The sequence below is a fragment of the Erythrolamprus reginae genome, chromosome 11 (assembly GCF_031021105.1).
Source record: "Erythrolamprus reginae isolate rEryReg1 chromosome 11, rEryReg1.hap1, whole genome shotgun sequence".
Classification (NCBI taxonomy): Eukaryota; Metazoa; Chordata; class Lepidosauria; order Squamata; family Dipsadidae; genus Erythrolamprus; species Erythrolamprus reginae.
Window position 1 is genome coordinate 34031715 of NC_091960.1, and position 23838 is coordinate 34055552.

Sequence of the window (23838 nt, forward strand, 5' to 3'; positions counted from 1 at the left end):
CAGTCATACAGTCCTAAGTGGGAGGAAAAGGGTGATATGAATGATGAGAAAAAAAACTAGTAGAAATAGAAGTGCAGACTTAGTAAAAAGGTTGACAGTGTTGAGGGAATTATTTGTCTAGCAGAGTGAGGACGTTCAGGGAAAAAATGTTCTTGTGTCTAGTTGTCTGGGTGTGCAATGCTGTGTAGTGACATTTTGAGGGTAGGAGTTGAAAGAATTTGTGTCCAGGATGCGAGGGGGTCAGTCAATATTTTCCCCGCCCTCTTTTTGACTCGTGCAGTATACAGGTTCTCAATGGAAGGCAGGTTGGCAGCAATTGTTTTTTCTGCAGTTCTGGTTCTCCTCTGAAGTCTGGGTCGGTCTTGTTGGGTTGCAGAACCAAACCAGACAGTTTGTTTGTTTGTTTATTGATTGATTAATTGATTGGATTTAAATGCTGCCCCCCTCCGAAGACTGGGGGCGGCTTACAACATATAAAAACGACAATAGCTAAATCCAATTAAATTAAAATTAAACAATCTAAATACCCCAGCTGTGTTAAAAATCAGTTATACCCATTCAAACAACAATCATCCAAACATTCGTCGGCCAGGCAGCTGAGATCTAATTGCCCCAAGACTGGCGGCATAGGTGAAAGGCGAGGAGGGTGGAGGCAGTACGAATCTCCAGGGGAAGTTGATACCAGAGGGCTGGGCCCCCCACAGAGAAGGCTCTTCCCCTAGGTCCCGCCAAGCGACATTGTCTAGTTGGTGGGATCTGGAGAAGGCTGACTCTGTGGGATCTGACCAGTCGCTGGGATTCATGCGGCAGAAGGCGGCCCTGTAGGTAATCTGGCCTGATGCCATGTAGGCTTTATTGGTCATTACCAACACTTTGAATTGTGTCCGGAAACCAGTCGGCTGTCAATGCAGTCCGCGGAGTGTTGGGGAAACATGGGTATGCCTAGGGAGGCCCATGACTACTCGCGCGGCTGCACTCTGCACGATTTGTAGTTTCCGAACACTTTTCGAAGGTCGCCTGATGGAGAGAGCATTGCAGTAGTCGAATCTCAAGGTGATAAGGGCATGAAGTTATCAAACTTGTAAGTTACTTTTCGTTCTACCAAAACAGATGAACAGGAATTCAAGCAGCAACAAAGCAGCCTGAAGACCAAAGATGTGATCGGTGAACCTGAGCCAGAGGTTCAGAAGACAATGGTGGTCATGGATTCGCCAGGAGATCAGAAGTCAATGGAGACGATTGATGCACCAGGGCATCAGAAGACAACGGGGGCCATGGATGCGCCAGGGGATCAGAAGACAATGGAGACAGTGGATGTGTTAGGAGATCAGGAGACAATGGAGACAATGGATGTGCTAGGGGACCAGAAGACAACGGGGGCCATGGATGCACCAGAGGTTGAAAATACGAAGGAGACTATGGATCTGTAAGTAGTTTTTATATTCAGGTGGAAGGAGGTTGGGTTTTTTGCTATGAAATTTCAGGCTTCTCCACTCTAATTGACTTCCACACTAGTTTTTAAACTGCTTTTACTAATAATGCTTTTCAGTTGAAATCTGTCCTTCTCTGGGGCAGCAGAAGAGAAGTTGTTTTCATTCCCTGTGTAAAACCCTTTCAGGTATTGGAGGAATAGTATTGACGTTGTCCCTCCAGAGTCCTTTAATATTTTCTAGAAAATAATCTTTCCTTTGAGAGCAGGTCTAAAGTCCTTATCATATTCAGTGGCTGCTGTTTGTAGGATGCCAAATCCCCAAAGGACTTTGGGTGCTTTACACAAAAGATGCTTAAGAAAGAACGTACCGTATTTTACAGAATGCATAGAAACATAGAAGACTGATGGCAGAAAAAGACCTCATGGTCCATCTAGTCTGCCCTTATACTATTTCCTGTATTTTATCTTAGGATAGATATATGTTTATCCCAGGCATGTTTAAACTCAGTTACTGTGGATTTACCAACCACGTCTGCTGGAAGTTTGTTCCAAGCATCTACTACTCTTTCAGTGAAATAATATTTTCTCACGTTGCTTTTGATCTTTCCCCCAACTAACTTCAGATTGTGTCCCCTTGTTCTTGTGTTCACTTTCCTATTAAAAACACTTCCCTTCTGAACCTTATTTAACCCTTTAACATATTTAAATGTTTCGATCATGTCCCCCCTTTTCCTTCTGTCCTCCAGACTATACAGATTGAGTTCATGAAGTCTTTCCTGATACGTTTTATGCTTAAGACCTTCCACCATTCTTGTAGCCCGTCTTTGGACCCATTCAATTTTGTCAATATCTTTTTGTAGGTGAGGTCTCCAGAACTGAACACAGTATATTCCAAATGTGGTCTCACCAGCGCTCTATATAAGGGGATCACAATCTCCCTCTTCCTGCTTGTTATACCTCTAGCTATGCAGCCAAGCATCCTACTTGCTTTTCCTACCGCCCGACCACACTGCTCACCCATTTTGAGACTGTCAGAAATCACTACCCCTAAATCCTTCTCTTCTGAAGTTTTTGCTAACACAGAACTGCCAATGCAATACTCAGATTGAGGATTCCTTTTCCCCAAGTGCATTATTTTACATTTGGAAACATTAAACTGCAGTTTCCATTGCTTTGACCATTTATCTAGTAAAGCTAAATCATTTATTTACCATATTACAGACCCCTCCAGGAACAAGACACATCTTTTTCTCCCCCAAGAAAGAGGGTGAAAATCTGGGGGTGCCTTATATTCCAAACGTCGCCCCGTCCAGCCTCTCAAATGGAGGTTTCAGAGGGTCAAAAAAGGCTCTGAAACGGAGCTTCAGAAAAAAATAGAGTAGAATAGAATAGAATTCTTTATTGGCCAAGTATGATTGGACACACAAGGAATTTGTCTTTGGTGCAGATGCTCTCAAGTATACATAAAAGAAAACATACATTTGTCAAGAATCATGGGATGCAACACTTAATGATTGTCAAATAAGCAATGAAGAAACAATCAATATTAATAAAAATCTTAGGATATAAGTAACAAGTTACAGTCATACAGTCCTAAGTGGGAGGAAAAGGATGATAGGAATGATGAGAAGAACTAGTAGAAATACAAGTTCAGACTTAGTAAAAGGTTTGACAGTATTGAGGGAATTTTTTGTTTAGCAGAGTGATGGCATTCGGGAAAAAACTGTCCTTGTGTCTAGTTGTCTTGGTGTGCAGTGCTCTGTAGTGACGTTTTGAAGGTGGGAGTTGAAATAGTTTGTGTCCAGGATGCGAGGGGTCAGTAAATATTTCAACGCCCTCTTTTTGACTCGTGCAGTCTACAGGTCCTCAATGGAAGGCAGGTTGGCAGCAATTGTTTTTTCTGCAGTTCTGATTCTCCTCTGAAGTCCGTGTCGGTCTTGTTGGGTTGCAGCACCAAACCAGACAGTGATAGAGGTGCAGATGACAGACTCAATGATTCCTCTGTAAAGGCATCTGAAATTGAGGTTTCAGAGGCAGGAAATAAAAGCAAGGTGCAGAGCTCATAACCAAGGAACCTGTTGCTAAAATTCAGCTCTGGAACAGCTGGTTGGGGGTATTCCGGGAGGCCTATGCTCCCGCCAATCAGCTTTTTTTCTTTTTTTTCTTCCCAAAAACTAAGGTGCGTCTTAAACTGTGGTGCGTCTTATAGTCCGAAAAATACAGTATAATAAACAAATGTATACAACTAAAAACTTCTCAGATTCTAGGATAAAGTTACATATGAACCAGACAAAGCCATAAACAAACCAAGATGCAATCAAGGTTTGAGTCAAGGCCAAATGCCCTTACCAGCAGCTTCTGGAAGGCAACCTGGGTGGGACTCAAGCAGACTTCTCTTGTGGATGGAGCCAGAGAGCTTGCTAGGAAGTTATAATTTTAATCGCATGTCCGTTTCCTTACAGATCGCTCACTGAGACTGCCGGGCTTCAGTCATTTCAACTGACAAAGACCCCGGTAAGTGGTTTGTTTGTTTGTTTGTTCGTTCGTTTGTTCGTTTGTTCGTTCGTTCGTTCGTTCGTTCGTTCGTTCGTTCGTTCGTTCGTTCATTCATTCATTCATTCACTTACTTACTCACTCACTCACTCACTCACTCATTCATTCATTCATTCATTCATTTATTTATTTATTGGACTTATATGCCTCCCCTCTCCATGGACTCGGGGCGTCTTACAACATTTCAATAAAAAATACAATATATAACACACTTCTAATCCAATTAACAGAAATAATTAATTTTAAAGTTATCTTAAAAAGCTAAACATTTAAAAATCAAACATTCACATGCATACCACCACATCCTACGCATTCATTAGCCAGAGGCTGGGGTCTAGTGGCCCCAAGCCTGACGGCATAAATGCGTTTTCAGACTCTTACGAAAGGCGAGGAGGGTGGGGGCGGTGCGAATCTCCGGGGGAAGTTGATTCCAGAGGGCCGGGCCCCACCACAGAGAAGGCTCTTCCCCTAGGCCCCGCCAAGCGACATGGTCTAGTTTCCGGTATAAGGTTTTTATTTTTCTCCACCATAAAGTAAAACAATATACAGTGATACCTCGTCTTACGAAACCCTCTTCGTGATACCCCACTTTTCGTGATACGAACACGGTGTTTAAGATTTTTTTGCCTCTTCCAAACTATTTTCAGCTTACAAACCCGAGCCACCACCGCTGGGATGCCCTACATATATATGTGTAGGACAGAGCATTTGCTGGTTGAGATTTGTAGTAATCTCCCCTGTCATCTGAATATCTCTCTGACCCAGGATAAACTCAGACACCTGTTTCCTCATCTTCCGAATCGGACATTTCCTGAGGCTGACAAGGACCACTCACAACACAGATCCCCTGTGCTCATTAACCACAGCAGATCACTTCTCTTTATTTCTCTCTTAGGAGGCGAACATCCCATCCAATGACGTAGTCTGGTGTCCGGAGTCGGCTGTTGAAAACACTCTAGGTAAAAATTCATAAGAAATGTGCAGCTGTGCTGAGCCACAAAAGAAATAAGTGGGAAATGTCTTCAAATGCATCACTGTGTGCTGCTTTCTTTCTGGTGTAAATACCCATGCAGGTGCCCCTGAACTACTAGTGGGAGGGTTGGGGCTGCAGGGACCAGCATTCACATCCCCATAGCCATTGCGGTGGTACCTCGGTACTCATCGTTAATTGGTTCCTAGAGGCACGATGAGTACCCAAAACGATGAAGATCAAACAATTATTTTCCATAAGGAATAATGTAATGAGTCACAAGGCAGCCAACGCTGACAAGTTCTAGCTTCAATTGCAGTGGCGCAGGGGTTAGAATCCAGAACTGCAGGCTAACTCAACAGCTCACGCCAGGAGTTCGATTCCGAACAGCTCAAGGTCAACTCAGCCTTCCATCTTTATGAAGTTGGTAAAATGAGGACTCAGATTGTTGGGGGCAATTTGCTGACTCTGCAGGCAGCTGAGAAAAGGCTGTAAAAGCACTGTGGAGCAATAGCCCTTCATGGCATCGGACCAGAATATCTCTGGGACCGCCTTCTGCCGCACGAATCCCAGCGACCAGTTAGGTCCCACAGAGTTGGCCTTCTCCGGGTCCCATCGACTAAACAATGTCGTTTGGCGGGACCCAGGGGAAGGGCCTTCTCTCTGGTGGCCCCTGCCCTCTGGAACCAGCTCCCCCCAGAGATCAGAATTGCCCCCACCCTCCTCGCCTTTCGTAAGCTCCTTAAAACCCACCTCTGTCATCAGGCATGGGGGAATTGAGATATTCCTTCCCCATAGGCCTATACAATTTATGCATGGTATGTTTGTGTGTATGTTTGTTTTTAATAAGGGTTTTTTGTTATTAAATATTAGATTTGTTATATTCTGTTTTTATTATTGTTATTTGCCGCCCCAGGGAAGAAACCCGAATATATATATTTGTTTTCGTAGATTTTCACGGGTACAGGTATGATGGTCTTGGTATATTCGGGTTTCTTCCCGTGTAGGATTTGGAAATTTCTGGCAACGTTTCGACGAGGTCCCACTCGTCATCTTCAGGCTGGTGTTTCTGTCCTTGTTCTAGGGCGAACACAGCGAGACCTGAGCTGCCTTCCTTCTATAAATACTGGTGGCTGGGTGTGGTTTTCAGAACACACATTGCAAAACAATCAAGTAGTCTGCAAGCTCCAACTACTGAGGATATCACGCCTAATCAACTACCATTAACTAATCAGCAACGACCCCAGGTGTTACCCCACTGACTCACCAGGAAGTTTCTACACAGCAGGCAATTGCTGAGCCATCAAACCACACCCAGCCACCAGTATTTATAGAAGGAAGGCAGCTCAGGTCTCGCTGTGTTTGCCCTAGAACAAGGACAGAAGCACCAGCCTGAAGATGATGAGTGGGACCTCGTCGAAACGTCGCCAGAAATTTCTAAATCCTACACGGGAAGAAACCCGAATATACCAAGACCGTCATACCTGTACCCATGAAAATCTACGAAAACAAGGTTGAATGTGTATATATATGATGGTCTTGGTATATATATATTAAATTCTAAGTGTGATTGCCATTGCTGTTGCGTGTTGAGTACGAAACAATGAGTACCAGGGCAAACTTTTGCATTAAAATGCTTTGACACAGAATTGTTGAGTTTCCAAGTCTCATTTTGTCCTTATCCATTAACCTCGCTGGCCCTTGCAGAGCGAAGCAGCTCATTTAGCAGCCTGAATTCGGAGACAGAGGAACAAGAGCAACCTGGAGTGGAGCCAGTCAAGGACGCAGTACAGGTACAAAGGCAGATATGGCCTCTTACTATTTATTTTGAAGTAGTGTAGGGTTTCCTGTCTAAGCACGGGGTTGGACTAGAAGACCTCCAAAGTCCCTTCCAACTCTGTGGTTGTTGTTATTGTTGTTGTTGTTGTTGTTGTTGTTGTTGTTGTTGTTATTATTATTATTATTATTATTATTATTATTATTATTATTATAGAAACATAGAAGACTGACGGCAGAAAAAGACCTCATGGTCCATCTAGTCTGCCCTTCTACTATTTCCTGTATTTTATCTTAGGATGGATATATGTTTATCCCAGGCATGTTTAAATTCAGTTACTGTGGATTTACCAACCACGTCTGCTGGAAGTTTGTTCCAAGGATCTATCAGTAAAATAATATTTTCTCATGTTGCCTTTGATCTTTCCCCCAACTAACCTCAGATTGTGTCCCCTTGTTCTTGTGTTCACTTTCCTATTAAAAACACTTCCCTCCTGAACCTTATTTAACCCTTTAACATATTTAAATGTTTCGATCATGTCCCCCCTTTTCCTTCTGTCCTCCAGACTATACAGATTGAGTTCATGAAGTCTTTCCTGATACATTTTATGCTTAAGACCTTCCACCATTCTTGTAGCCCGTCTTTGGACCCGTTCAATTATTATTTAATTTTACAGTAATGGATTTTAAAATTAGGAGATTACTATATTGCAGGCATCTTACGAGAACCATTCTTCCTTTTCCCCCCCTTCTCCCAATTATTTCAAAACCTTAGACTAACAGTGGATTGGAAAATGGACGAGGGTCGGCTTTGGTTTCATCCCCTTCAAAGGCAAATCCCGTGAGCCCCACAAATAGAGGGCTAAATGCCAGCTCTTCCGTCTCCAGTTTGAGTTCATCCACGGTATGTGATTTCGTGGCTGCAATAAGGATGTAAGGTTTTCTAAGGGACCTAAAAGTTGTATAGGGTGAGTTGTATAGTGATGGGCTCCTACAGGTATGATCAGGTACGCAGAACCGGTAGAAAATTTTTGAATTATTTTCTTTTTTTCCTTTCTGTTTTCTGGGCATGTTTTTCCTATCACAGTAAATGAGGTTGATCATCAAGCCACTCCCACCTGGTCACATGGCTGGCAAGCCACACCCACAAAATAAGTCACGCCTACAGTGTGGTAGCAAAAACATTTGCAGCTCTTCACTGGTGAGGATGCAAAACATGTTGCTGGAATTCATAATGATAATAATATTTAGAATACCTGAAGACAACAGAATTTATTTATTTTATATATTTATTGTATTTATATACCGCTCATTCCAAACAGACTCTGAGCGGCTAAATACAACAATAAAAACAATTAAATTCTAATAATAAAAGTCAGTAATAACAGTAAAAACATAAAAAACCTGCATACTTGCAATTGTCCTCTTATTGTTTGTTTTGAGCTAGATAGAAACATAGAAACATACAAGATTGACGGCAGAAAAAGACCTCACGGTTCATCTAGTCTGCCCTTATACTATTTCTTGTATTTTATCTTAGGATGGATATATGTTTATCCCAGGCATGTTTAAATTCAGTGACTGTGGATTGACCAACCACGTCTGCTGGAAGTTTGTTACAAGCATCTACTACTCTTTCAGTAAAATAATATTTTCTCACGTTGCTTCTGATCTTTCTGCCAACTAACGTCAGATTGTGCCCCCTTGTTCTTGTGTTCCCTTTCCTATTGAAAACACTTCCCTCCTGAACCTTATTTAACCCTTTAACGTATTTAAATGTTTCGATCATGTTCCCCCCTTTTCCTTCTGTCCTCCAGATGGAATTCATGAAGTCTTTCCTGATAAGTTTTATGCTTAAGACCTTCCACCATTTTTGTAGCCCGTCTTTCGACCCGTTCAATTTGATCAATTTCTTTTTGTAGGTGAGGTCTCCAGAACTGGACACAGTATTATTCCAAATGTGGTCTCACCAGCGCTCTATACAACGGGATCACAGTCTCCCTCTTCCTGCTTGTTATACCTCTAGCTATGCAGCCAAGCATTCTACTTGCTTTCCCTACCGCCAGACTGCACTGTTCACCCATTTTGAGACTGTCAGAAATCACTACCCCAACTCCTTCTCTTCTGAAGTTTTTGCTAGATGTAGTGCAGCTATTGAACAGTGTTCAGTTTTGTATTGTTTATTTTATTTTATTTTATTTATTTATTTGTCATACAATTATAGGATGATAATTTGTACATATAAAACATTAGATAAGTAATGATAAAAAGTAGACAATAGGACAGGGTCGGTAGGCACAGTGGTGCGCTTATGCACGCCCCTTACAGACCTCTTAGAAAGGAGGAGAGATCAATTGTAGATAGTCTGAGGTTAAAGGTTTTGGGGTTAGGAGTAGAAACCACAGAGTCAGGTAGTGCATTCCAGGCGTTGATTACTCTGTTGCTGAAGTCGTATTTTTTGCCGTCAAGTTTGGAGCGGTTGACATTTAGTTTAAATCGATTTTGTGCTCGTGTGTTGCTGCGGTTGAAGGTGAAGTAGTCATTAACAAGTAGGACATTTTGGTACATGATTTTATGAACTATAATTAAGTCAGAATGGAGACGATGGAGTTGTGTAAGTTGTCTATACTAAGAATTTCAAGTCTTGTGGAGTAAGGTATTTTGTGGTGAGAAGAGGAGTGAAGGACTCTTCTTGTGAAATATTTCTGGACTCTCTCAATTGTGTTGATGTCAGATATGCAATGTGGGTTCCATACAGGTGAGCTGTATTCTAGGATTGGTCTGACAAATGTTTTGTAAGCTCTTGTTAGCAGTTCAAAATTACCAGAGAAGAAGCTGCAAAGGGTTAGGTTAGCAACTCTTAAAGCCTTTTTGGCAATGTTGTTGCAGTGGGCTCTAGGACTTAGGTCATTGGATATGAGTACTCCAAGGTCTTTGACAAATTGACTCTTATTGTGAAATATTTCTGGACTCTCTCAATTGTGTTCATGTCAGATATGCAATGTGGGTTCCATGCAGCTCAGCTGTATTCTAGGATTGGTCTTTCCAATTTCCTTCAAAGATTCCACACTCGCGAGACCAAAACGTTGTCCTTGACCGACCTTGGCAATCTGCCTCTTCCTTTCTTCATCCTTGACTCTTCTCCTCTCCCTGCAGATGAGTGGCAGCATGGCGAGCATGTTCAGCGACAATGACATTGGCAGCATCGATGTCCGTGGCTGCGTCCAGTTCTCTTTGCGCTACGACTCCTCCAAGAAGGAATTTCACGTCCAGATCATACAGTGCCGGGATCTGGCCGAAGCTAAAAAACAGCGGTCAGACCCGTACGTTTTGGGGAAGGGGCTGGTTCTTAGCTGCTGACCAACAGTTGCCACGTCCTTGAATGGCTGGAGGGCATCTTCGGTGGGGGTTGTTGGGGGAGAGTTTTGCGCATGCCGGAAGGTAATCCCGCAGAAAGGTGTGTCTTATACTCCAAAAATACGGTATGCTTGAGTGAACAGCCATGTCTTAAGAGCTTTTTAAAAAACCATGTTGTTTGGCGGGTCCCAGGGAAAGAGCCTTCTCTGTGGCGGCCCGGCCCTCTGGAACCAACGCCCCCCGGAGATTAGAAGGGTCCCCACCTTCCCTGTCTTTCGTAAACTACTCAAGACTCACTTAGGCTGCCAGGCATGGGGGAGTTAAGATATTCCTTCCCCCTAGGCCATTACAAGTTATGCATGGTATGTTTGTGTGTATGTCTGGTTTATAATAAGAGTTTTTAGTTGTTTTATTATTGGATTGTTACATGTTGTTTTTTATCATTGTTGTTAGCCGCCCCAAGTCTACGGAGAGGGGTGGCATACAAATCAATCAGTAAGTAAGTAAGTAAGTAAGTAAGTAAGTAAGTAAGTAAGTAAGTAAGTAAGTAAGTAAGTAAATAGTGATGGGCGAACCCAACGGTGTTCGGGTTCGGCAAGTTCGGACGAACTTCATGCAAAGTTTGGCCGAACCCGAACCTGAACTCCGAACGTTCCGTGGCGTCAAAGCTCTGCCCCCGGAATCACATCGTTATTTATTTTTATGGATTTTTTTAAATTTATTTTTATTTTTACGAAAAAGGGCGCCGCTTCGGCGTCCTTTTTCGTAAAAATAAAAATGATTAAAAATAAAAAATCCGTAAAAATAAAAAACGATGGGATTCCAGGGGCGGAGCTTTGACGTCACGTATACCAGCAGGTTGCTAAGCACGCCAAGGTGATCACTTCCTGGATTCCATCCTCCCTCCATTATTCTAGTGCCACCCCTGGAATCCAGGAAGTGATCACCTTGGCGTGTTTAGCAACCTGCCGGTATGCGTGACGTCAAAACTCCGCCCCTGGAATCCCTTTGTGGGATTCCCCAGCTCCTTTTGTGCCTCCCTCCCAGCCTCCCGACCGGCCAACAGCTCCCTGGTGTTCACCTTCCTCCGCCGCCACCGGCACCCAGCTCCTCCTCCTCTTCTCAGCAGATGACAGTTGGGCGGTGGCGCTTCGCGAACCGGAGCACGGCATGCCGAACACAGCAAAATTTGGTACGGACCTGAATTATGCAGATTCGGTTCGCCCAACACTAGCCATAAGGACATTGCTGGTAGTCCTCAACTTTCAACAGTTCATTTACTGACCGTTTAAAGTTACAACGGCACTGAAAAAAGTGACTTGTGGCCATTTTTCACACATTATTATTATGATTATTTATTAGATTTGTATGCCGCCCCTCTCCATAGACTCGGAGCGGCTTATGACCTTTGTACTAGCTCATGTGATCAAAATTCAGCCTCTTAGCCACTAGTTCATCCTTACGACCATTACTGAGTCCCAAGATTATGGGATCACCTTTTGCCTGCCTTTTAACAAGCAGAATGAGTGGCGGAACCAGATTCACTTTACATCCATGGTACTAACTTATCAATTGCAGTAATTCACTAAACAACTATGGCTACATAGAATGGGGCAAAACTCATTTAACAAATCTCCTTTAACAACAGAAATTTGGGGCTCAATTGTTGTTTGCACGTCCAGGATTACTGTAATGTAATGCAGTGTTTCCCAACCTTGGCAACTTGAAGATATTTGGACTTCAACTCCCAGAATACCCCAGCCAGTGAATGCTGGCTGGGGCATTCTGGGAGTTGAAGTCCAGATATCTTCAAGTTGCCAAGGTTGGGAAACACTGATGTAATGGATTAAAATCTGGATATCCAGATTGAATTTTGCACTGGTGTAAAAACTGCGGGAATGATTTGCATCAGTTGGCATCGTTTGCACAACCGGTAATATAAATTTTACATAACAATGCACCGTAGGCAAATGAGGTCAACCTGAACCAAACCCTGTAAACGGATTGCTGGTTTGCAAATTGACATCAAACGTGATTGGCCGAAGGACATTATGCAACCCTGTTTGTACATCCTTGGTGATACGAAGAGTGTATTTTAGAGAAATGCCTCGGATGATGAAAACCTCGTCCCAGGGCACCAGGTGCCAAATCAGGGCAAGCCTGTCATGGTGACTTACGGTGTAATGCCTTTCTCGCCCACCCAGATATGTCAAAACGTACCTGCTTCCTGACAGATCCAATCACAGCAAGAGGAAAACTGCTGTCAAGAAGAGAAGTTTAGATCCTATCTTTAATGAGACTCTTAAGGTGAGGGAGAAGCAGCAGCTTCTGATGTGAGCTCCTGCTAATCAAAAGCAAAGTGGTGGGCAAAGTCACCTTTCCAAGGACGGAGCCTTCCAACCTTCTCACAACATTTCCTTCTTTCTTTGCAGAAAATATCTGCAAGCTCAGAGAGTACCAAGGATCTCCTAGCCTTCCTCTTCTTTCTCCTCCTCCTCCTCCTCCTCATTCCCTTTCTTCTTCTTCTTCTTCCTCTTCCTCTTCTCCTCCTCCTCCTTCTTCTCCCCACTCCCTTTCTTCTTCTTCTTCCGCCTTTTCCTCTTCCTCTTCTTCTTCCTCTTCCTCTCCTCCTTCTTCTCCTTCTCCTCCCCTCCTCCTCCTTCTTCTCTCCATTCCTCCTCCTCCTCCTCTTCTTCTTCTTCTCCTCCCCTCCTCCTCCTCCTTCTCCCCATTCCTCTTCTTCTTCTTCTTCTTCCCCTTCTTCTTCTTCTTCTTCTTCTTCTTCTTCCTCCTCTTCTTCTTCTCCTATTTCTTCTCCTTCTCCTCGCCCTCCTCCTCCTTCTTCTCCCCATTCCCTTTCTTCTTCTTCTTCTTCTTCTTCTTCTTCTTCTTCTTCTTCTTCTTCTTCTTCTTCTTCTTCCTCTTCCTCTTCCTCTTCTTCCTCTTCCTCCTCCAACATCATCTCAGCTGCCCCGAGTCTCCAAATTTGGGGGTTGCTACTTTACATGACTGTTAGGTAGATAATTGGCGTGTCCCCTAAAGTTGTCCGTCTTTTCTCCTTCCCATTTCTCCTCGTTTTTTTCACCCGTCTTGATCTATAGTATAAGATTGAAAAGGCTGAACTCCACGGGAGGATCCTGAACGTGTCTGTCTGGCATCACGATTCATTGGGCCGAAACATTTTCCTTGGAGAAGTGGAGATGGCCTTGAATGCCTGGGACTGGAGCAACACCAGTCCAAAATGGTTCAACCTGCAACCCAAGGTAAGTGACCTGGTTTGAACCAGCTGATGGGGAAAAAATGATTATTGTATTTTTCGGAGTATAAGACCCACCTTAGTTTTAGGGGAGGGAGAAAGGGGAAAAAAAATCTGTCTACCAAATGTTCTGCCGGCGTGTTTCAACCGCCCGTAATTACAGGGTAATTAGTCCAGGAAGACACACACCACACGATAAAAGGAAAACCCAAAAGTTTTTATCAACAGAAAAACAGAAACAGCTCCCTTTTTAAATGTCAAAGGGATTTTCTGGAACACACAAGGCACAGGTGAATTGCAATCCAATTGCTCACCCAATAACTGGGAAATTGAGTCCAATTCTAAAGTCCAGAGTGTCCACACACACAATCCTGAACAGCAAAAAACCACGATCTTGATGAAACAAAATCAGATAAACTGCCATGAGGCTAAAACATCAAGCTGCACTTTTATCTGTAGCACTAATTACAGCAGCCCCAACCAACCACAGGTGGCCTCATTTTCTTTTGTAATAATCCTTCAGTTGTTGTCTCCTTTGCATCGCTCTACGCATGCGTGGATGTGTCATTAATTCTTGTTCAGAATCCAGGGATGATACAGATGATTGATCTCCTCCTGGGCTGTCTGCCAAACTCCCCTCTTCCCTGTCACTCATGCTTCCTTGGTCAGAGGAGGCTTTGTCGGCAGATTCCATCGGGAGCAAAACAGGCCTGCGGCATGTGGATGTTTCCCCCACATCCACCTGCACATTCCTTGGGGCAGGAGCTGGGCCAGAGCTAACCACAACACCAGGTATTCATGTGGTTAGCATCCCTTAGTCTGATCAGCTTCAGCACATTATTTTATCTCCTGGTTAGGGCTTAAAAAACATTATTTGGAGAGAGTAACAATGAAAAAGCCTGTAAGCCAGTAAGAGCTGGGAAGATCTTTAGCACCTTGTTAGGGCTGGAAAAAAACGTATTCGGAGCAATTAGAGCAATGAAAAAAACCCTGCAAAGACTTAGGGCTTGGAAAACATTCTTTGGAAATGAAAAAGCCTGCACCTCATTAGGGCTGGGGGGGAAAAGCTTCGAGAAAGGTACACTCATATAAGATGCAAATTTTCAGCCTCTTTTTGGGAGGAAAAACAAACATATAAACATAGAAGTCTGACGGTAGAAAAAGACCTCATGGTCCACTTAGTCTGCCCTTATGCTACTTCCTGTATTTTATCTTAGGATGGATCTATGTTTATCCCAGGCATGCTTAAATTCAGTTCCTGTGGATTTACCAACCACGTCTGCTGGAAGTTTGTTCCAAGCATCTACTACTCTTTCAATAAAATAATATTTTCTCACATTGCTTCTCATCTTTCCCCCAACTCGCCTCGGATTGTGGCCCCCTTGTTGTTGTGTTCACGTTCCTATTAAAAACACTTCCCTCCTGAACCTTATTTTTTTTAACTCTTTCACATATTTAAATGTTTCAATCATGGTGCATCTTATAATCCGGAAAATACGGTAGTTTCCTGGAGCCTCTGTAGCATCTCTTCTTGCGTAGCAACAGAAGGGGAAGTTTCGTATGTGGGTGATTGGAGATTAGATATCTAATTCTCCATGAAAGTGGGTATCAGGATTTCTTCCTCATGGAAAAGTAGATGCTACAGCTTTCTCCTCGGTGGTTTAGTTCTGCTCTGCTAAGCTAACTGATTCTGTCTGGAGGGCAGTGGCATTCTTTTGAGTTTCTATGAGCGGTTTGAAAGTCATTTAGGTCAGGTACAAGCCTGCCATCTTGATGACAAGGAAACGCTATAGGTTGCAAACTTTACCCAAAACATTTATTATTATTATTATTATTATTATTATTATTATTATTATTATTATTATTATTATCATCATCATCATCATCATCATCATCATCATCATCATAATTATATTATTATTATTATTATTATTATCATCATTATATTATTATTATTATTATTATTATTATTATTATTATTATTATTATTATGTCAGTACAACACAGCAAATGAGATCACTATGCTGGATTTCGTATTTCATCACCAGTCGGGCGCTTCCCAAGCACCTAGGGCTGCGTGATGTAGCGGCGAATTGTGTTTGCCGATCCCAGTAAAGCGGCCTTTTGCGATTGACAGATGGAGATTCTGTCAATTCCGATGGTTTTCAAATGTCCGCTGAGATCCTTTGGTACTGCGGTCAGCGTGCCAAGGACCACTGGGACCAATTTCACTGGCTTATGCCAGAGTCGTTGCAGCTCGATGATCCATATGCCACCCTTCTCCTTAGACTCAGGGCGGCTTACAACATGTTAGCAATACCACTTTTAAAAAACAGAGCCAGCCTATGGCCCCCACAATCCAGGTCCTCATTTGACCCACCTCGGAAGGATGGAAGGCTGAGTCAACCTTGAGCTGGTGATGAGATTTGAACCGCTGACCTACAGACCTACAGTCAGCTTCAGCGGCCTGCAGTACAGCACTCTACCTGCTGCGCCACTCTGGCTCTATTAGTTGCTAGATAGGTTATTTTACAAATGCATTTTAACTCTGTCCTAAATTTTGTTTGTTTATTATCTGTACTGGTTATTGCCCAAAATAAATTAAATTAAATTAAATTAAATTAAATTAAATTATTGATTGGTTGGTTGGTTGGTTGGTTGGTTGGTTGGTTGGTTGGTTGGTTGGTTGGTTGGTTGGTTGGTTGGTTGGTTGGTTGGTTGGTTGAGTGAGTGAGTGAGTGAGTGAGTGAGTGAGTGAGTGAGTGAGTGAGTGATTGAATGAATGATACAGAAAGAAAGAGCCTTGGGACTCATAACCACATTTCTGCTGTTGGCTACATTTCTCCTTTCTGCTTTTTCAGATTCCTGTTTCACCAGATATGGTCTCCAACCATGGTAAACTCAACCTGGCCCTGAAATTTATTCCAGCTGGATCAGAAGGTGAGATTTATGGATCCCTGGGTTTTTTCAAGGCATCCTCCTTGACCAGCTATGGTTTCAGCCTGGAAGGGGAGTGTCCATTCCTTCTGCATTATCCACCACTATCCCAAGGGAAACATATCCATAACTGACCTCAAAATAGAGTCAGGAGAATGAATGAACTAGTATTTCATAGAGTCAGGAAGGGACCTTGGCAGTCTACTAGTCCAGTGTTTCTCAACCATGGCAATTTGAAGATATTTGGACTTCAACTCCCAGAATCCCCCAGCCAGCATTCGCTGGACTAGTCCAACCTTCTAGCCAGGAACCTGGGTAGATGGGCTGTCTAAAACATGAAATATCAATAAATAAAGGCAGGAGACGTTATTATAGAATAGAATATAATAGAATATAATTTTTATTGGCCAAGTGTGATTGGACACACAAGGAATTTGTCTTGGTGCAGATGCTCTCAGCGTACATAAAATAAAATATACATTTGCCAAGAATCATGTGGTACGACACTTAATGATTGTCATAGGGGTCAAATAAGCAATGAGGAAACAATATTAATAAACATCTTAGGATAGAATAGAATAGAATAGAATTTTTATTGGCCAAGTGTGATTGGACACACAAGGAATTTGTCTTGGTGCATATGCTCTCAACGTACATAAAATAAAATATACATTTGTCAAGAATCATGTGGTACAACACTTAATGATTGTCATAGGGGTCAAATAAGCAATGAAGAAGCAATATTAATAAAAATCTTAGGATATAAGCAACAAGTGACAGTCATACAGTCAACATGGGAGGAAATGGGTGAAAGGAATGATGAGGAAAACTAGTAGAATAGAAGTGCAGATTTAGTAGAAAGTCTGACAGTGTTGAGGGAATTATTTGTTTAGCAGAGTGATGGCGTTCGGAAAAAAACCTGTTCTTGTGTCTAGTTGTCTTGGTGTGCAGTGCTCTGTAGCGACGTTTTGAGGGTAGGAGTTGAAACAATTTATTATTATTATTATTTATTAGATTTGTATGCCGCCCCTCTCCGAAAACTCGGAGCTGCTCACAACAACAAAACACTACAAATCCAATAGTTAAAAACAATTTAAAACCCCTTAATATATAAAAAAACAGCTAATGCAGTTTGCGGAGAGATGACGAGATATGGGCATGTCTTGGAAGGCCAAATACCGCTCGCGAAACTGCATTTTAGACGATCTAAAGTTTCCGAACACTCCTCAAAGGTAGCCCCATAAGGTCTTTAAACTTTTTCGGAAGTCCAGGAGGGTGGGGCAGTGCGAATCTCCAGGGGAGCTGATTCCAGAGGGCCGGGCCCCCCACAGAGAAGGCTCTTCCCCTGGGCCCCGCCAAGCGACATTGTCTAGTTGACGGGACCCTGAGGAGGCCGACTCTGTGGGACCTGACCGGTCACTGGGATTCATGCGGCAGAAGGTGGTCTCGGCAGTAATGCAATATTATTATTATTATTATTATTATTATTATTATTATTATTATTATTTATTAGATTTGTATGCCGCCCCTCGCTATACTTTCATGCGGGAAAACCCCCAGCCCCTCGCACATATGTGTGACCCCCCACCCACCAGGCATGTGCACCCCCCCCAGTGCCCTATTTTGGAACTATCAGGCCTCCCTGAAACCTCCTAGGACCAAAAATGGGCCTCCCCCTCCCCCATAGACATGCACACATCTCCCTCATGCGCCCTGCCCTTCACACATGCACAGCTGATACCCAGAAATGAGCTGGCCGATGGGAGGCATGCAGGAATGCGTGGTGGAACTGAGTTGGGTGACGGCTCGTGCGCCCGCAGAGATACCCATGCACGAGGTTCGCCATCACGGATCTAAATGACACCGATCTGTGATGATTTTGGCTAAGGAGAGGTATCTATGGGACTGTCTCTTTCCACACACCTCCCAGAGACCAATAAGAGCTCACAGAGTTGGCCTCCTCTGGGTCCCGTCGACTAAGCAAGGTTGGCGGGACCATGGGGGAGGGCCTTCTCGGTGGCTGCCCTGGCTCTATGGAACCAACTTCCCCCCGATGTCCATACTGCTCCCACCCTGCTGGCCTTCCGCAAGGCCACGAAGACCTGGCTTTGCCGGCAGGCCATAAATTTACATCTTTGATGGCGAACTCTATGACTGGTATGCATGTGTGTGACTGTGACTGCCTTTTTAATAACTTTCTTATGGAGTTTTAGTTTTAGATAATGTTCTACATTTTATCGCTTTGTATCTATTTATATTGTATTTTTATTATTGTTGTAAGCCGCCCTGAGTTCTTCGGGATTGGCAGCATAGAAGTGGGATTAATAATTATGACTGTAACTTGTTGCGTATATCCTAAGATTTTTATTAATATTGCTTCTTCATTGCTTATTTGACCCCTATGACAATCATTAAGTGTTGTATCACATGATTCTTGACAAATGTATATTTTATTTTATGTACGTTGAGAGCATATGCACCAAGACAAATTCCTTGTGTGTCCAATCACACTTGGCCAATAAAAATTCTATTCTATTCTATTCTATTCTAAATAAACTAGAGTGTTGTGGTTAGCTCTGGCCCAGCTCCTGCCACAAGGAATGTGCAGGTGGATGTGGGGGAGACATCCACATGCCACAGGCCTGTTTTGCTCCCGATGGAATCTGCCAATGAAGCCTCCTCTGACCAAGGAAGCGTGAGTGATAGGGAAGAGGGGAGTTTGGCAGACAGCCCAGGAGGAGATCAATCATCTGTATCATCCCTGGATTCTGAACAAGAATTAATGACACATCCACGCATGTGTAGAGTGATGCATAGGAGACAACAACTGAAGGATTATTACAAGAGAAAATGAAGCCACCTGTGGTTGGGTGGGGCTGCTGTAATTAGGGCTGCTGCTATAAATAGCAGTGTGTGGGTTTGGCTGTTGTGAAAGAGTATCTGATCGTAGTTCTTCAGGAATCGTGTGTTGCTGTTTTCTGGACTTTGTTTGTTGATTTTTCATGACTTTGAAACCAAAGCAGAGCAACGTGTGTGTGTGTGTGTGTGTCTCACTTCGTTGGAAGAAGAAGGGGTATGAAGTTTCTTCACAGCTACTAGCTAAGTACTTAATGACTGCTTAAGGGAAATTGTACAGACTACCTGATTGTTTTGGGATGAGTGCTCTTTGCAATACAAAAAGAGTGCTTAGTTTCTTTTGACTTTTGGGATAAAGAACATTTTTTTGAATTTTCAAACGTGTGTGTGTCTGAAATTTGTATCCTTGAATTTTCGGGAGGCTCCTATCAGAGAGCCCAGCAGAACACTAGAGGTTGGTATTATGTTGAAGGTGGAGGGTGTGTTTTCCAGAGTCCCCTTTCTAAACACTATTATATTTCAGAGCCGGGATTCCCTCCCACCGGAGAGCTTCACATGTGGGTCAAGAATGCAGAGAACCTTGTACCTCGATGGGGGAGCACAGCGGACACCTTCGTTCAATGGTAACTATCAGTGGTTGTAAGTCTCTTGTAATGGAGAAAGATTTGGATCGGCTAAGAAACTGAAGGTCAGGCTGGTTTAAGTATTACATAGCTTGATGGGTAGATAGATGTTCTTCGCCTTTCTCAGTAGGACAATCAGATCAGACTTGGACTGTATGCAGGAGAGATGCTAGGCCAGTGATTGATTGATTGATTGATTGATTTTGTCCAATGCACAATGAGAGTTTTAGTGGGTATGTATCTATATACACATAGTAAAATACATGATGAAGGTTATAGAGGAGATACTCATAGTAAAATATATCTATGAAAGAATAGAAAAGAAGATATAGGAATAGAACATATCAATGAAAGAATAGAAGAAGAGACATAGGAAAAGAAGAAAGGAATAGGAGATATAGGAGAGCAATAGGTTGTTGTGAGCCGCCCCGAGTCTTCGGAGAGGGGTGGCATACAAATCGAATAAATTATTATTATTATTATAATAGGACAGGGGACGGAAGGCACTCTAGTGCACTTGTACTCGCCCCTTACTGACCTCTTAGGAATCTGGAGAGGTCAACCGTAGATAATCTAAGGGTAAAGTGTTGGGGGTTTGGGGATGACACTATGGAGTCCGGTAATGAGTTCCACGCTTCAGCCGGACGTGAACTACTCACAACAGGACCTTTACCTTAAAAGGGAAGTAGATGTTGTTTAGCTCTATGTGTCTGTTGATAGCTGATTTGTCTTGATTGTCAGTCTCCCAGGAATTCTCTAACATTTTTGTACTTGGCTTGGTCTAGGATGCCCTGCTTCCCAGTTGAAATTAATAGTAGTAGTAGTAGTAGTAGTAGTAGTAATAATAATAATAATAATAATAATAATAATAATAATAAATGAGCCGGGGTGGCGCAGCAGGTAGAATGCTGTACTGTAGGCCACGGAAGCTGACTGTAGATCTGAAGGTCAGCGGTTCAAATCTCATCACCGGCTCAAGGTTGACTCAGCCTTCCATCCTTCCGAGGTGGGTAAAATGAGGACCCGGATTGTGGGGGCCATAGGCTGGCTCTGTTAAAAAAGTGCTATTGCTAACATGTTGTAAGCCGCCCTGAGTCTAAGGAGAAGGGCGGCATAAAAATTGAATGAATGAATGAATGAATGAATAAATAATAACAACAACAACAACAATTTATTAGATTTGTATGCCACCCTTCTCCGAGGACTCTGAGCAGGAAATTATGATTAAACCTCTCTCTGTGTTGTGCAATTAAGAAATCCCCATTGTTATATCCTATTAATCCGTTGGTGTCTATTGGATGGGTTCGTTCATGACACCGAATGCTAGGGGTGTTTGCGCAATGGTGCACTTGGATAATTTCTGGACTCAACGAACCTGATGGAATTCAAACTCCCTTGTCAATGGATGGGCCCTTCTCTTTAGATGTAACAAGACAACTGTGTGATTTGTTCGGTCAACCTTTCAAAGAATGGTAGTGGAATCTGATGTGACCAGAATGAACATTACATTTTACATTGACTATGTGTTTTTTAATCCCAATGCTGGATGGTCCCGCGATCATCTAAGAAGAGTATATATATATATATATCATAAATAGAAGATGGTGAACAAACTTTTAAGGAAGAAAAATCCTGGGGAGAAATTTCTCTTTGTAACAGTCTTGAATCCAGCTCATATACATCCTACTAACACAGAACATCTTTTTGTTAAATAATTGTGTATTGTTGTTGTTTGCTTATTAGATTTGTATGCCGCTGCTTCCCATAGACTCAGAGCGGCTCACAACCAAATAATAACAGTATAACAAATCTAATATTAAAAACATCTAAAAAACCCAACATTAAAACCATACAACACAATCATACCATGTGTAAACTATATAAGCCTGGGGGTATCTTAGTTCTCCCATGCCTGGCGACAAAGGTGGGTCTTTAGTAACTTACGAGAGGCAAGGAGGGTGGGGGCAGTTCTAATCTCTGGGCGAGTTGATTCCAGAGGGCTGGGGCCGCCACAGAGAAGGCTCTTGTCCTGGGGCCCGCCAGCCGACATTATTTAGTCAACGGGACCCGGAGAAGGTCAACTCTGTGGGACCTTATCGGTCTCTGGGATTCGTGCGGCAGAAGACGGTTCCGGAGGTGTTATTAATTCGGATCAGTTAGTTTGAGCCCTAATTTCTCCGTGTTCACCCTCTTTGAAAAATGTCTACTGTATTGTATTCAGTGAACTAAATGTCTATAGAGAGTTCAGCATACACTGTATTAGTTTGATAACAGCAAAACAACAGGGTATCCAGCAAACCTGGAAAATGGAAATCAGGGAATTATCAGGGAAATCGATGTTTTGGGAAATATCAGGGAATTTGTGAAAAAAATGGAATAAATCAAGGGAAAAAACCCCAAACTATTAAAATGTTTAAAAGTCAAGGAAAAAAATCACGTTATAACAAAAACGGATCACACTGCCTGACAGAGTCAAGCAAAAACGAACATAAAAAGATATTGACAAAATTGAACGGGTCCAAAGACGGGCTACAAAAACAGTGGAAGGTCTTAAGCATAAAACGTATCAGGAAAGACTCCATGAACTCAATCTGTATAGTCTGGAGGACAGAAGGGAAAGGAGGGACATGATCGAAACATTTAAATAGGTTAAAGGGTTAAATAAGGTTCAGGAGGGAAGTGTTTTTAATAGGAAAGTGGACACAAGAACAAGGGGACACAATCTGAGGTTAGTTGGGGGAAAGATCAGAAGTAACGTGAGAAAATATTATTTCACTGAAAGTGTAGTAGATGCTTGGAACAAACTTCCAGCAGACGTGGTTGGTAAATCCATAGTCACTGAATTTAAACATGCCTGGGATAAACATATATCCATCCTAAGATAAAATACAGGAAATAGTATAAGGGCAGACTAGATGGACCATGAGGTCTTTTTCTGCCATCAATCTTCTGTGTTTCTATAACTGTGGCAACCACTTGCTTCCTCAGCTACCGATATTTCTTTTTATTTTTTATTTATTTATTTATTTATTCTTTGTCCAATATACAATACATATGGAAGAGAATAGACATTAAGTAATATATATAAAGATAGAAAGTAAAAAAGAAGAGAAGTAGATGGGAGGGAGAGAATATATATGATATAAGAGATAGGGAGAGAATATATATGATATATGAGATAAGGAAAGACAATTGGACAGGGGACGATAGGCACATCAGTGCACTTATATACGCCCCTTACTGGCCTCTTAGGAACCTGGAGAGTCTTAGCCGTTTGGTATGTCAGGGAATTTCAAAATACATTCCCCCTGGATACCCTGAACCAGGGACTTGGAAGTTTGGCTATTATTTTGTTTAAAAGCACAGCACAGATTGTTGTGGTTCCGTCTGAGGCCCCTCAGGGAACGGCTGATCTTCTGTCGGTTTCCAGCTCAGAGGGAGAGGATGAGGAACAGGAGGTGCAGGCAGACGAGGAGGAGGAATCCCAGGCTGAAGAAGAGGGAGGACAGCCAGAGTTCCCCCAGAGGGAGCTCTCCCCAGCAAGCAGCCTGGATTCCTTAGAGGAAAATGCACAAGCCATAATTGATCTGCGACAGAGAAGAGCTACACAGCGAAGGGACCAATTGGCTAGGTACTTTCAGCATTAAGGAGGCAACAGCTGGGTTTGGGTGTGGTGCTCTTTGGAAAGGCTAAAAGGCAGACCCACCCTTCCTGGCTTGTGGAGTTTTATCTTTGAGAGTCTTGGGACCTGGCTGTGAACTTTGGCGTCTTGGAATCCTGGTTTGTGCCTTTGACTACTGAAACCTTGGGGTGGGTGTGCCAGCAAGAAGCTTGCTGTATTGTCTGGACATCAGGACCCTGCTGTAAAGTATTATAGCCTGTCTGTTGGGAAGAACAGGTTTTCCTCTGTGTTTATTTTTTCCAGCTATAAAGTACTTTTGCTTTTACCAGTGTCTGGCTGTTTTTTCCAGTTGGTGTTGAGGTCTGGGGGAACCCAGACAGAACAACAGATAGGCAGTGCCCAAGTTGGAAGAACTTTTACCTGTCCAGTTCTGGCCAAAAAAACTTCAAAAATATC

General features: G+C 42.8%; 1 protein-coding gene across 4 annotated transcripts in view; it reads left to right on the plus strand.

Annotated features, from left to right (window-relative positions):
- SYTL1 (synaptotagmin like 1) overlaps positions 1–23838 on the plus strand; it is a 50257-nt gene that overhangs the window by 24301 nt on the left and 2118 nt on the right. For all 4 annotated transcript variants that reach the window (XM_070764159.1, XM_070764161.1, XM_070764162.1 and 1 more), the window contains 10 exons: positions 1111–1426; positions 3895–3946; positions 4881–4944; positions 6663–6748; positions 7507–7635; positions 9888–10054; positions 12293–12395; positions 13190–13351; positions 16206–16284; positions 19661–19760. In XM_070764159.1, coding sequence (XP_070620260.1) covers positions 1111–1426; positions 3895–3946; positions 4881–4944; positions 6663–6748; positions 7507–7635; positions 9888–10054; positions 12293–12395; positions 13190–13351; positions 16206–16284; positions 19661–19760 — 1258 coding nt within the window. The remainder of the gene's footprint in view (positions 1–1110; positions 1427–3894; positions 3947–4880; positions 4945–6662; positions 6749–7506; positions 7636–9887; positions 10055–12292; positions 12396–13189; positions 13352–16205; positions 16285–19660; positions 19761–23838) is intronic.